The sequence below is a fragment of the Rhagoletis pomonella genome, unplaced genomic scaffold (assembly GCF_013731165.1).
Source record: "Rhagoletis pomonella isolate Grant_MI unplaced genomic scaffold, Rhpom_1.0 Rhpom_scaffold_05205, whole genome shotgun sequence".
NCBI lineage: Eukaryota > Metazoa > Arthropoda > Insecta > Diptera > Tephritidae > Rhagoletis > Rhagoletis pomonella.
The window spans coordinates 1-12,795 of NW_023463748.1; the positions used below are offsets into that span (position 1 = coordinate 1).

General features: G+C 37.4%; 1 protein-coding gene across 1 annotated transcript; it reads right to left on the reverse strand.

The window, feature by feature from the left end:
- Window positions 1-8,758: 8,758 nt before the first annotated feature.
- LOC118755056 lies at window positions 8,759-11,908 on the reverse strand (the record flags this gene model as incomplete). Its single annotated transcript, XM_036489910.1, has 2 exons — window positions 11,341-11,908; window positions 8,759-9,126 (listed from the first exon to the last, which is right to left on the reverse strand). Coding segments are annotated over exons 1-2 (936 nt in total), but the record flags the coding sequence as incomplete, so codon positions are not given.
- Between the last annotated feature and the right edge of the window lie 887 nt (window positions 11,909-12,795).

The following is a 12,795-nucleotide window of genomic DNA, read 5'->3' on the forward strand; positions in this document are numbered from 1 at the left end:
AAGAGTGATTCTCCGTTGGATTTCAAGGCTGACATTATTATTGGTGTCAATGCTGGTTCCCAAATAAACGAAGTCGTCTACTTTTTCAAACTTGTAACTGTCAACAGTGACGTGGGTGCCAAGACGCGTATGCTCTGACTGTTTGTGTGCTGACAGGAGATACTTCGTTTTGTCCTCGTTCACCACCAGACCCATTCGCTTTGCTTCTCTATCCAATCCCGAGAAGGCAGAACAGACGTAGTTTATGTATTACTAATAACAATAATTATTATTTTTTTATATTACGTGCTTTTTATAAGCGTAAAACACAAAATAATTACTATAACTGGTGTTTGGTTTCAAACTCGGACAAACTAGACAAATTAATCGGATTTTATTTTTAATTGGATTAACGATTAATGTGTTAAATTAATTAAACGTAATCGGAGCCTGCGATTAACGTATAAAAAAATTTTATCATTAATCGTACAGTTGATTACGACTAATTAATTTTAATCGTTAATCAGATTAACAGTTTGCCAACACTGTGTGAAATCATGTTCATATTCACGGAGAAAAATGGACGTTTTTGGAAAAGAGGCGTAGCACCTCCCATACTGACTGAAAGTTTCATATTGCATATCTCTTCAAATGTTTGGGGTAAAGCACTCAAGCTTGGTATGGAAATACATATGTGTGTATGTATGTGAATCTAATACCATACTCATGGAGAAAAAAATGAGAGTTATTGGAAAAGGTGGTGTGGCAACTCCCATGCAAATTGATTTTTCTATGCTGCATATCTCTGGAGGTGTTTATTGCAGAGGACTGGAACTTAGCTCCGAGATGTGTATACAAAATTAATTCTATACTCATGGAGAAAAATTTGCGTTATTCGAAAAGGGGACGTGGTTCCTCCCGTACAAATTTACTGTTTTATACTGCTTATCTCTAGAGGTGTTCATGGGAGAGTACTGGGACTTGGTACTGGGGTATGTAAAATCAATTCTAAATTCATGGAAGAAGATTAGGGTTATAAGAAAAAGGGGCGTGGCACTTCCAGTACAAATTTACCTTTTCTTGCCACGTATCCCTGGAAGTGTTTGTGGAAGAATACTGGAACTTGGTATGGAGTTGTGTATACAAAATGTATCAATTGCTCATGGAAAAAATGTGAGTTATTAAAAAAGAAGGCATGTCGACTCACATACATACTAAAAACTTCTTAATACATATCTCTGGAAGGATATAAAATCTCTCGAAGTATTTTAAATTTGTTATGGAGATTTATTTTATAAGTGCCGTACTGCGAGAATAAATTTCATTAAATGGAAAAAGGAGAGCCGGGTTCGGCCTTAATCTAAAGCTCTCTTGAGGCATTTGCTACAATAATGAGAACTGGTATTTTATCAAGGCCAGGTTACTAAATTTGAGTTGGAAATATTAGAACCCGCCGTGGCACCTCCAAGAAGGTTACACGTTCACGCGTCGTATACCTGGAACCATTTTAAGGTAAACTTAGAGGGATTGATATCTTTCGTATGCCTAGACGAGATTTTATAATTTCATAATTTTAAACGGGCAAAATGCCTTAACTCGCTTAACCCTTTCGGTACATCTTTTTAGATTCGGGCTTTAAAAATCCAATTTTTTTATTAAATGATCCTTAATACATAATATAATAACATTCAATTTAATTTTTTTCCAAAATGCGATTCTAAAGTGTTTTTTGGAATGATGCCATATGGCATCATTTGTACTAACTGGTGTAAAAAATATGCAAAGAATTTTATATATGCTATTTTATTTTATTCAAATCAAATTAAATAACACCACAAAAATTTCATAAAATAAGTTGGAACATGCATAGATTTAATAATTCATTTAAAAAATTTACGATTTGCAATTTCCCAGTGCAAATATATCGTTACTTGCTGGTGCGGATTTCAGCTCCTTCAAATATTATTGATGCCATATGGCATCACACACATTTAAAAATATACCACGCGTTTATTAGCACTTTTTTAAATTAAATTACAAGTTCCAGCAATATTTGACACTATTTGGGAGACTATAGCATATTTATTTGTTTTAAATTTATTGGGTTATTTGGTAAAATATAGTATTTTAATGTAGACCTTTCTAAGCGGAAGAAAATCGATATTTTAGTAAAGTTTTAAAATTTAAATTTGTCATCTACTATGGATAAAAATAACAATACCGTATTAAAATATAGTTTATAAAACTTCCCATTGCAGCGTTGCATATAAAAATATAATTTCAGATAAGCTCAATTAAATCTGTGAGTATTCAAAAAAGCATGACGCCATATGGCATCAAAATAGCGAAAGTGTTAAAAATAACGAGCTATAACGAAATGGGCACAGAAATAAAATCTAACATCATTAAATTATTTTTCATATTTTTATAAAAGCGCGGGGTGAAACCCGCAAGTATAAGCTAGTATAATTATAATCGACTTTGTTTCGACTATAAATATGCCCCAATGTATGTACAAGAGCGACTTCTCAGTAATTCCTATAAATTTGATGGGTACTGGAACAGACTAATGAGAGCAATGAGAGTGGCATCTCTCATTGAAAATGTCACATAGCGAAAAATCAAAATTCTCCAGACTTCGATGCCATGCCCTGTCAATCGCTTATATGCAAAACCCATTAAACAGATTCGATATATGGCAGTACTCATGTTATGCACTGCAGTACAATGCAAGTATAACCAGCGCTTTAAACAACATGATTCAATAACATGATCCAACTACACAAGACCTGACAAGATGAGGCAAAAGAAAAAAGTAATTTTCTGGCAGACGTTTGTAATTTCGGCGCCATGTTATTTTCTGTGAAAAGTAAACATAAAGAAAAATGCAAGCAATGTTGTGCATATTTTTGTGCTAACCAATTTATTATTTTTGTACGTGTTTTTGCATCCAATCACCGCGCACTTCATTTTAATTACATTTGCACAAAAAATCACTGAAATAAACCACCGACAAAATACACATGAAGAAAGAAGCAAAACAGAAATAGCAAACTTCAAAATTACGAACGTCACACACTTTTTTCTCAATTGCTATTACAAATGGCTGCTTCTCAACCGGTCAGATCTGTTTTAATTGGTTCATGGATTCAATAATATAAGGTTGGAAAATTATTGACATTTGTGTCAATCGGCTGCCTTGTAAGTTTGCATTTGAGAAGGAAAGAGAAAGCGGGTAACCATTTTATCCCCTTTTGTGAAATGGTAGTAGGAAAAGTAGTCTGGTAGTGCTGAAATACGTTTTTTGTATAAAAATTTAATTTAATATATGAAGTAGATTCCACTAATCTACACAATAGACAATGAATTAATTTTTTTATGGTATATATGAAGCATGCCATATAGATATTGCATAATGAAATAAATGAATATTCACATAAAAATCTGACCACAAAATCTTATCAAATATACCCAAGTATTCAAAATAAACCATGCTTTCATTGAAATTTCAGTATATATTAAACAAAATTAATGGAATTCAAATAAATCCTTTATTCAAAGGGACTATATGAAGAAATATACAAATAGTAAAAATGCAGTTGATATAATGCCTATAAATTAATCTTCTAAAAATCCTTATTTTTGCTGCATTTAAAAATTACAGGTTTAATATCTTAAATTGAATTAAATTTGGTTTTTTTAAATCTAAATTTTTTAGTTTTTGTTATTTTATGGCCTTATAACAATTATATTCAACAGTTTCTATTGAGCTTGAGGCCGTTTTTAATGAAAAACTTATTGTGGAAAAGCAATAATAATTTGAAAAAATGGTAGAAGTTATAGCTATTTCGGAAATCACCACATTTCCTCATCAGACTTCCTTCAGTAGGATTCGAACCGACGATCGCACTGACTCAGCCAGTTGCCTACGTACTGTGCTAAGTTCACCTTGTGAATTGTTGTTGCTTTTTTGCACTATTTAATTTGTTAAGCCAACTACAATCAATCGCAGCTATTCCAGTGCTATTTAAACTTGATCATGTGGTTGTTGGTTTTGTTGGTTTTTGTTAATAATTCTATCATTAGAATGTTTAACTTTTAGGTGTGTTCGTCCATAAGTTATTTGTTTTTTTTTTTTTATGGCCGTATAACAATTATATTAAACAATTTTTATTGGGCTTGAGGCCGTTTTTAATGAAAAACTTATTGTGGAAAAGCAACCATAATTTGAAAATATGGTAGAAGTGATAGCTATTTCGGAAATCACCACATTTCCTCATCAGACTTCTTTCAGTAAGATTCGAACCGATGATCCCACTGAATAGCTGTGCTTGATTGTAGTTGGCTTAACAAATAAAATGGTGGAAAAGCAACAAGAACTCACAAGGCGAACTTAGCACAGTGCGTAGGCAACTGGCTGAGTCAGTGGGATCGTCGGTTCGAATACTACTGAAAGAAGTCTGATGAGGAAATGTGGTGATTTCCGAAATAGCTATCATTTCTACGATTTTTTAAAATTGTTATTGCTTTCCACAATAAGTTTTCTACTATTTTTTCTCCTATGTTCTCCAATCAGTCGTGCTAATCATTATATTAGTTACATTCAAAAGTTAGATCTTCAATATCGTAATCTAATTACATTTGGTCTTTTAAAAATGTATTTTTTTGCAATGGTTTTTACTTTTTTCTCTAATCAGTCTTGTTAGTCATTATTTTGGTTACACTTTAAAAATATGTCTTCAATATCGTAATTTAGTTACATTTGGTTTTAAAAAAATGAAAATTGATGGTACTGTTTTCAACTATTTTCTCTAATCAGTCTTGTTAGTCATTATATTCCTAATTTAATTACATTTGTTTTTTTTTTTAAGTATGCAAAGGCTGCAGTGGTAAAAATCCCTGCCCCAGCGAATGTTGACGGACACACAAATGCTCCTGACCTGCAAAAGAAAATATCTTTATTAATATTTGCACTTTCGCTTTTATGGGGTGGTATACTTTATGTAAATCTGCAAAGGTTACACTTTACCAACCCAAAGCCTGCAGTGGTACTTTCTATAAATCAAAAAAGAAAGCAACACAGACTAAGGCAGAATGCGATAGCGAGACAACTGCCAGGTTATTCAACCTTGTATTATTATTGTATAATTGTGTATGTAAAGTTTCAAAGCGCGGAACCATACAGTTTTTAAGTAATTTGTTGTTAAAGTTTGTAAATTTAACAAACATGTTTGGCACTATTTCACAATATTTAATTCACTTTCCACTAAATTAACACGTTACTTACACTCAATTTATGTGCAGTGGAGGATGGTTCCGTGCGCAGAAGTGGAAAACCTTTGACTGCCATTCACCTGGGAGTCGCCAGAAGCGATCCTTGTGCATACGGTTCAAATCGCAGCTCACAACGTCCGGATATTTATATCCACGTATCCTCTGGGTAGCAACCAAACAGCCGTTTGGGAGCGAGCTAAGGTGAGAAGGCGTAAAACTTCCCGCCACGTTAAAACCCCGCCCAATGAAAAAGAACAAACAGCCTCGGATGCGACCCCCTTTTTCTGATGACGACCACGGCAAACGTATAAAGGACTATGATTTAAGGGTATGCACCTGGAATATCCGGACCCTTAATGGGGAAGGTTCCTCTGCCCGGCTGGTTGGTCGGGAAGACAAAGGCCGACATCACCGCCATCCAAGAAATGCGATGGACGGGGCAAGTAAAAGCAAGTGTGAAGCCTTGCGACGTCTACTACAGTTTCCACGTAAAGGAGTGCAAATTCGGTGTTGGATTCGTGGTAGGAGGGAGACTCCGTCGCCGAGTACTGGCGTTCACCCAGGTGGACGAGCGTTTAGCCACAATCTGCTTCAAAGCGAGATTCTTCAACATCTCGCTCATCTGCGCCCATGCCCCGACGGATGAGAAGGACGAGGCGTCCACCAATCTCTTCTATGAACGCTTGGAGCGTACATATGAGCGCTGCCCCCGACACGATGTCCAAATCGTGCTTGGCGATTTTAAGGCCAAGATGAGCAAGGAAGGGATGTTTGGCGCCACTGTAGTACTAGGTTCCAGCATAAGAACATCCACCAAGCTACATGGCTGTCTCCAGATTGAAAAATGAGAAACCAAATCGATCGTGTTGTGATAGATGGAAGGCATGCTTCAAGCGTTTTAGACGCACGTACACTCCGAGGGCCAAACATCGACTTGGACCACTATCTTGTTGTAGCCAAGATACGCATCCGTTTCTCTGCAGAAAAAAATGTGCGCCCAACAATGCAAGGAAAGCTTAACATCGAAAAGCTGCTTTCACAACAGACGGCCAATTTATTCGCCACTCGATTCGCACACCTGCTCTCTGAGAGCACTTTTCAACAATCCGACATACGCGAGCAGTGGAACCACATTTCCCGATCATTAAGTACCGCCGCCGAAGAAGTAGTTGGATTTCAGCGAGCCCGAAAGAACAACTGGTACGATGAGGAATGTCAAGAAGCCGCAGAGAAAAAAGACGGCGTCTATAGGGCCACGCTGCGATCGGGCGCAACGCGAGCCATGTGGGACCGTTATAGGGAACTGAAGAAGGAAGCGAGACGTATTTGCCGCAATAAGAAGAGAGAGGTCGAAATACGTGAGTGCGAAGAGTTTGAGATGCTGGCCGACAGGAAGAACGCCCGAAAATTCTACCAGCGGGTTAGGCGACTTACGGAAGTTTTCAATACCGGGGCGAATTCCTGTAAGAACAACAATGGCGACCTAGTTACCGATGTCCAGAATATACTTAAATTGGGGAGGGAACACTTTTACAACCTACTGAATGGCAGCAGCGCTGAAAGTAGTGAAGAAGACGAACCAGAGTCCCCAGTCGATGATGATGGAGTAGCTGTCCCACCGCCTGAATATGACGAGGTACGAATAGCGATTACGCGGCTGTAAAACAACAAAGCTGCTGGAGTTGACGGCCTGCCAGCCGAGCTATTCAAGTACGGCGGCGAGAAGCTGATGAGTTGCATGCATCAGCCCGTATGCAGAATATGGTCAGATGAACGCATGCCCGACGACTGGAATTTAAGTGTGCTCTGCCCAATCCACAAGAAAGGCGACCCTGCCATACGCGCCAACTACCGCGGAATCAGCCTTATGTGCATAGGTTATAAGGTCTTATCAAGTGTATTGTGCGAAAGACTGAAGCCCACCGTCAACGAACTGATTGGACCTTATCAGTGTGGCTTTAGGCCTGGAAAATCCACCATAGATCAGGTATTCACAAAACGTCAAATCTTGGAAAAGACCCGCGAGAATAGGATCGACACACACCATCTATTTGTCGATTTCAAAGCCGCTTTCGACAGCACGAAGAGAAGTTGCCTTTATGCCGCGATATCTGAATTTGGTATCCCGCGAAACTAATACGGCTGTGTCAAATGACGTTGAGCAATACCACCAGCTCCGTCAGAATAGGGAAGGACCTCTCCGGGCCGTTTGATACCAAACGAGGTTTCAGACAAGGGGACTCCCCTTCATGAGATTTCTTTAATCTGATGTTGGAGAAGATAATAAGAGCCGCAGAACTGAACCGCTCAGGCACAATACTTTACAAGAGTGTACAATTGCAGGCGTATGCCGACGACATCGATATTATTGGTAAAAACAAAGGCTACGTCTGTTCTGCCTTCTCGTGATTGGATAGAGAAGCAAAGCGAATGGGTTTGGTGGTGAACGAGGCAAAACGAAGTATCTCCTGTCATCACACAAACAGTCAGAGCATACGCGTCTTGGCACCCACGTCACTGTTGACAGTTACAAGCTTGAAAAAGTAGACGACTTCATTTACTTGGGAACCAGCATTAACACCAATAATAATGTCAGCCTTGAAATCCAACGGAGAATCACTCTTGCCAACAAGTGCTACTTTGGGCTGAGTAGGCAATTGATAAGTAAAGTCCTCTCTCTTCGTACAAAGATCTATTGAAATAATTAACAGAGCCGCAGTTTGTGCAAAGCAAATTAAACAATAACCAGTTTATTCAAGATATGAATTTTTAAGAGAACAGAAAATATTTTCACATGGACAACAAAACTATATCCTCAATTGATTATTAATAATTCTGAACATACAAGTATATAAACAACAAGTACAATCTAAATTCTGTTGATATTCAATACGCCTCCTCAACAACATTTATTTGATTTTACGACACCCATGGATGTTGTGCAAAAATTATGCTTGATTTTAGCCAACGGCTTTGTAAGTAGATCTGCTGGCATCTCATCGGTTCGAAGATATTTAATCTGAACTATACCACTTTCAATAGCGTCTCGAATGAAATGATGTCGATAATGAATATGCTTTGTTCGGGAATAATGTCCACCTGTCATGGCCATGCATTGTGCACTTTGTGAGTCACAGTAGATGATAGTTGGACTGGAAGATTTGAATCCAAGTTCTTCCAATAAATATGCAAAATAACATTCCTCTTTTGCAGCTTCCGTTAATGACATATATTCCGCTTCAGCGCTTGATGTTGCTACCACACGTTGCTTTCTTGATTCCCATGATATAACAGCACCTGAGAGTATAAAACAAAAACCTGATTGAGACCTCCTGTCATTAGTATCTTGAGCCCAATTAGCATCAACAAAACCAACAAGTGGTAACCCCGTTTTTCGAAATGTTAAAACAAAATCTTTCGTAGAATTTAAATATTTAATTAACTGCATTGCTGCATTCCAATGCTGCTTCCTCGGATCCTGGCAAAATTGTGACAGCATATTTACGCTGCAACTTATGTCAGGTCGACTGAAAACAGCTAGATGCAATAAAGAGCCAACTATTTCTTGATATGTTTTTCGATTTATCTTCACGCCTTCTCCTGAAATTGTTGGTTCTTTTTCTAATCTGATTTTAGATTGCATCGGTATGTTCGCAGTTTTCGCATTCTCCATGCCATACTTACTGACTAAATTCTTAATATATCCTGGCTGTGATATGGAAATAGATCCTGGCTGGATGTCTATTTCTAGACCAATGCAATGTTTTGGCACCTTCATATCACGAACCTCAAAATTTCGTTGCAATTCCGTTACAAACTTTTCGGTTTTATCTTTGGAGCTCGATGCAATTATAATATCATCTACATACAGTGCTACAATGAAAGAAACTTTTCCAATCATTGAGTAAAAAAGGCATTGACCATAATGTGACTGTATCCGACCAAAATCCTTTAAAAATATTCTAATTTTCTTGAACCATTGACGACCGGCTTGCTTTAGACCATAAATAGCCTTTTTGAGTTTGCATACTTTGCCCCCACTCGCCTCCTCAACAAAACCTTCCGGTTGTTCCATATATATGTCTTCCTCCAAATCACCATTAAGAAAAGCAGTCGAAACATTTAATTGCCGCAATTCCCAATCATTTTCTACGGTTAATGCATAAATTAGTCGAAGAGAACTTTGTCTGACAACGGGGGCAAATGTATCAGAATAGTCTATTCCATATTCTTGTGAATATCCTTTTGCGACAAGCCTAGCTTTAGATTTTCTACTGAACCATCTGGTCTGCGCTTCGTTTTGAAAATCCACCTGCAACCAACAGTCGTCCTTCCTTCAGGCAAGTTTACTAATTCCCACGTCTTATTTTTAATTAGGGAGTTATATTCGTCTTCTAGTCTTTGCTTGATCGAACTAACTTGTCTGCCATCTTTCTCCGGTAAAGGTTGAGATTCGATCATGTCTGCTGTACTGTCAAGATAAATTTCTTCTTCTTCCGATATTTCTTCATTCTCATCCTCTTCAGTTTCCTTTTGAACTTTCTCTTCCTTTGTATATTTTTGTTGTTTTTTTCGAATTCGAATTCATAAAAACCATTATTTTCGTTTTGGAATTCTTCCATTCCTACATCCGAAGCTTCTTCTATAAATCTAACATCACGACTTTTGACTATACTTCGAGTACCACGCTCCCACAAACGATATGCTTTGGATTCATTAGAGTATCCAACTAGTATATATTCATAGCTTCTAGCACCCCATTTGCCTTTTCCTGATTTTTTATCTAGTACAAATGCTTTGCTTCCAATCTGACGTAAATGCTTCACTGCTGGTTTTTTACCAGTCCACATCTCTTCAGGCGTTTTATCAAAATTTAAATTAGTTGGACAACGATTTCTTATATACGCCGCCGTGTGAATAAGTTCAGCCCACAATATTTGTGGCAAATTTCCCTCGATCATCATACATCTTGCCATCTCTACAAGCGTTCTGTTCATTCTCTCTGCGACTCCGTTTTGCTGCGGTGTGTATTCAACTGTAAGCTGGCGCTTAATGCCACATGACTTATAAGTTCAGATGCATTATCAGAACGGACTGACTTAATCTTCCTGCCAGTTTCCAACTCAACTTGCTTTTTAAAATCTTTGAAAATTTGTAAGTATTCACTCTTCTTGCTTAAAAAACGCACAAATACCTTGCGGGTGAAATCGTCAATAAAAACTACAAAATATATTTTATGACTTAACGATTTAACCCTCATCGGCCCGCACATATCAGTGTGTATCAAATCCAATATTCCAGTAGTAGATTTTTCATTCTTATGTCGAAATGGGACTTGCGTCTGCTTTCCTCGAATACAACCGATGCAGTTTAGCTTTTGATAACTCAACTTTGGTAGTCCCAGAACCATGCCTTTAGTCTCAAGTTTATGCAAATGTACTGTATTTAAGTGATCAAATCTTTTGTGCCATGTTTCTAGTTCAGTAAGAGCACAATCTACTACTTTGCATTTTTCATTCATAGATTTCTTGGATCTTACCAAATATAGGCCATTTTCTTTATAAGCTTCAACCAATGTACAACCACCCTTCATTATCAATGCTTTTCATTTTAACCTTATTACTTGACAACCATTTTCGGTAGCTTTACCAGTTGATATAAGATTGCATTTCAAATCTGGTACGTATAAGGTTTTGAATAGATGTATCTTTTTATATTTCTCATTTACTTTGACATTAATTTCAACTGTACCAATTCCTCTGACTTTTAATTCTTTTTCATTAGCTAAGTATATTTTTCCAGTATGGCTTTCATCAATTTTAACAAATTGTGATAGCGAGAAACTCATGTGTGATGTAGCACCACTATCCACACACCAGGTATTCACCTTTTCTTTAGAAACTTCATTATAACTTCCTCTTTTGCAATATTCTGAGGTAACTATAAAACTTGCTGACTTTTCTGTAAAATTAGTTTGCTCTCTTTTTACAAATTTGCAATTTTTCGCCATATGGCCCTTTTTAACACATTTATAAAAATCGATTGGGAAAATCAAGTTGCCTTGATTACTGGTCTTAAACTTGTTACCTTGTTTCTTGAACTTGTTCACCTTTAGCGCGTTATCTTGATCACTTGCATTATGTTCAGATTTCTCACCGATTTCGTGGAGTCTTGATCGTAAAGTTCTGAGAGAAGGAAACTCGTTAGCAGTATTAAATGCAGCCCTTATCTCTTTATAAGCATCCGATAGACCATCTATTAAAATAACTGTTAGAAAATCTTCATCCAAATTGACATTCATTTCATTTAGAAATGAAACACATATATCAAATTCTATAAGATACTGCGTAATCGTCAAATGATTCTCCATATTCAAACTCAGCAACTTACGATAAGCTTCCGCCTTGCGACGCGTCGACTTCCGCTCATAAGTATCTTGTAAGTATAACCATACCTCATTTGAAGTTTTAAAATTTTTAACCATTCTAATGATACTTGCATCCAGTGCAATGATTAATTCAGCTTTGGCATCCATATCCTTGTCATCATGTTCTGCTTGCAATTGCTTCTGTTTCGCCAGAGTTGCTTGTTGCTCTGCCGTCGCCGACTCCGAAACACATTCTACGGCAGGTCTTTGCTCTTCGCCACGCACCATCTTCAACAATCTGTTCTTGTGAAGAATTGCCTCCATTTGAGGCTTCCATGTTGCGTAATTCGTCCCGTTTAACAGCGGGATCCGGCCAGCCAATGTCGCCATTATATCACAAGCAATTCGTTCAAACTTGAATATGCTCCGAAAAACACAAGCTAACTTTTACTGGCTTATTGCTTTTGCACGTGCGGACTCTGGGCCCATAACCTATTGAAATAATTAACAGAGCCGCAGTTTGTGCAAAGCAAATTAAACAATAACCAGTTTATTAAAGATATGAATTTTTAAGAGAACAGAAAATATTTTTACATAGACAACAAAACTATATCCTCAATTGATTACACTGGTCTACAAGGGTTTTGCGAATAAGACGGGACCTGGTGTTTCCGAACGGATTTTTCGTGCTGAACACGAATCCGGGGTCAAAAATGTCCCATCACGTCACGTTTTCGAGAAAAAAGGGGTTGAAACCCCTAAAAACAGCGTTTTTGGCCATTTTCCAAAAAATTGTAGAGCTGAACCCTGACGTGCTACAAACTTTGTATATGTCAGAAATTAAAGGCTAAATCGTGCCCTTTCGAATGAGCCCTATGCCGAATTAATCGCATGCACCCTTAGATCAGGGGGTGTATTTGTGTCTAGGAGTCCAGGGAAAATTGATCGCAGAAAGAATTTCATCTTAAACGACCATATAAATTTCTTAAATTTTTAAAATCTAACTGCAGATTCGTAATCAGCGACTTTTAATATAGTTAAAACCTTGGCATTATTAATTTTCTATGATCGTTTAAGATTAAATTCTTTCTGTGATCAATTTTTCCTGCACCCCTAAACACAAATACACCCCCTGCTTTAAGGGTGCACGCGATCAATTCGGCATAGGGCTCATT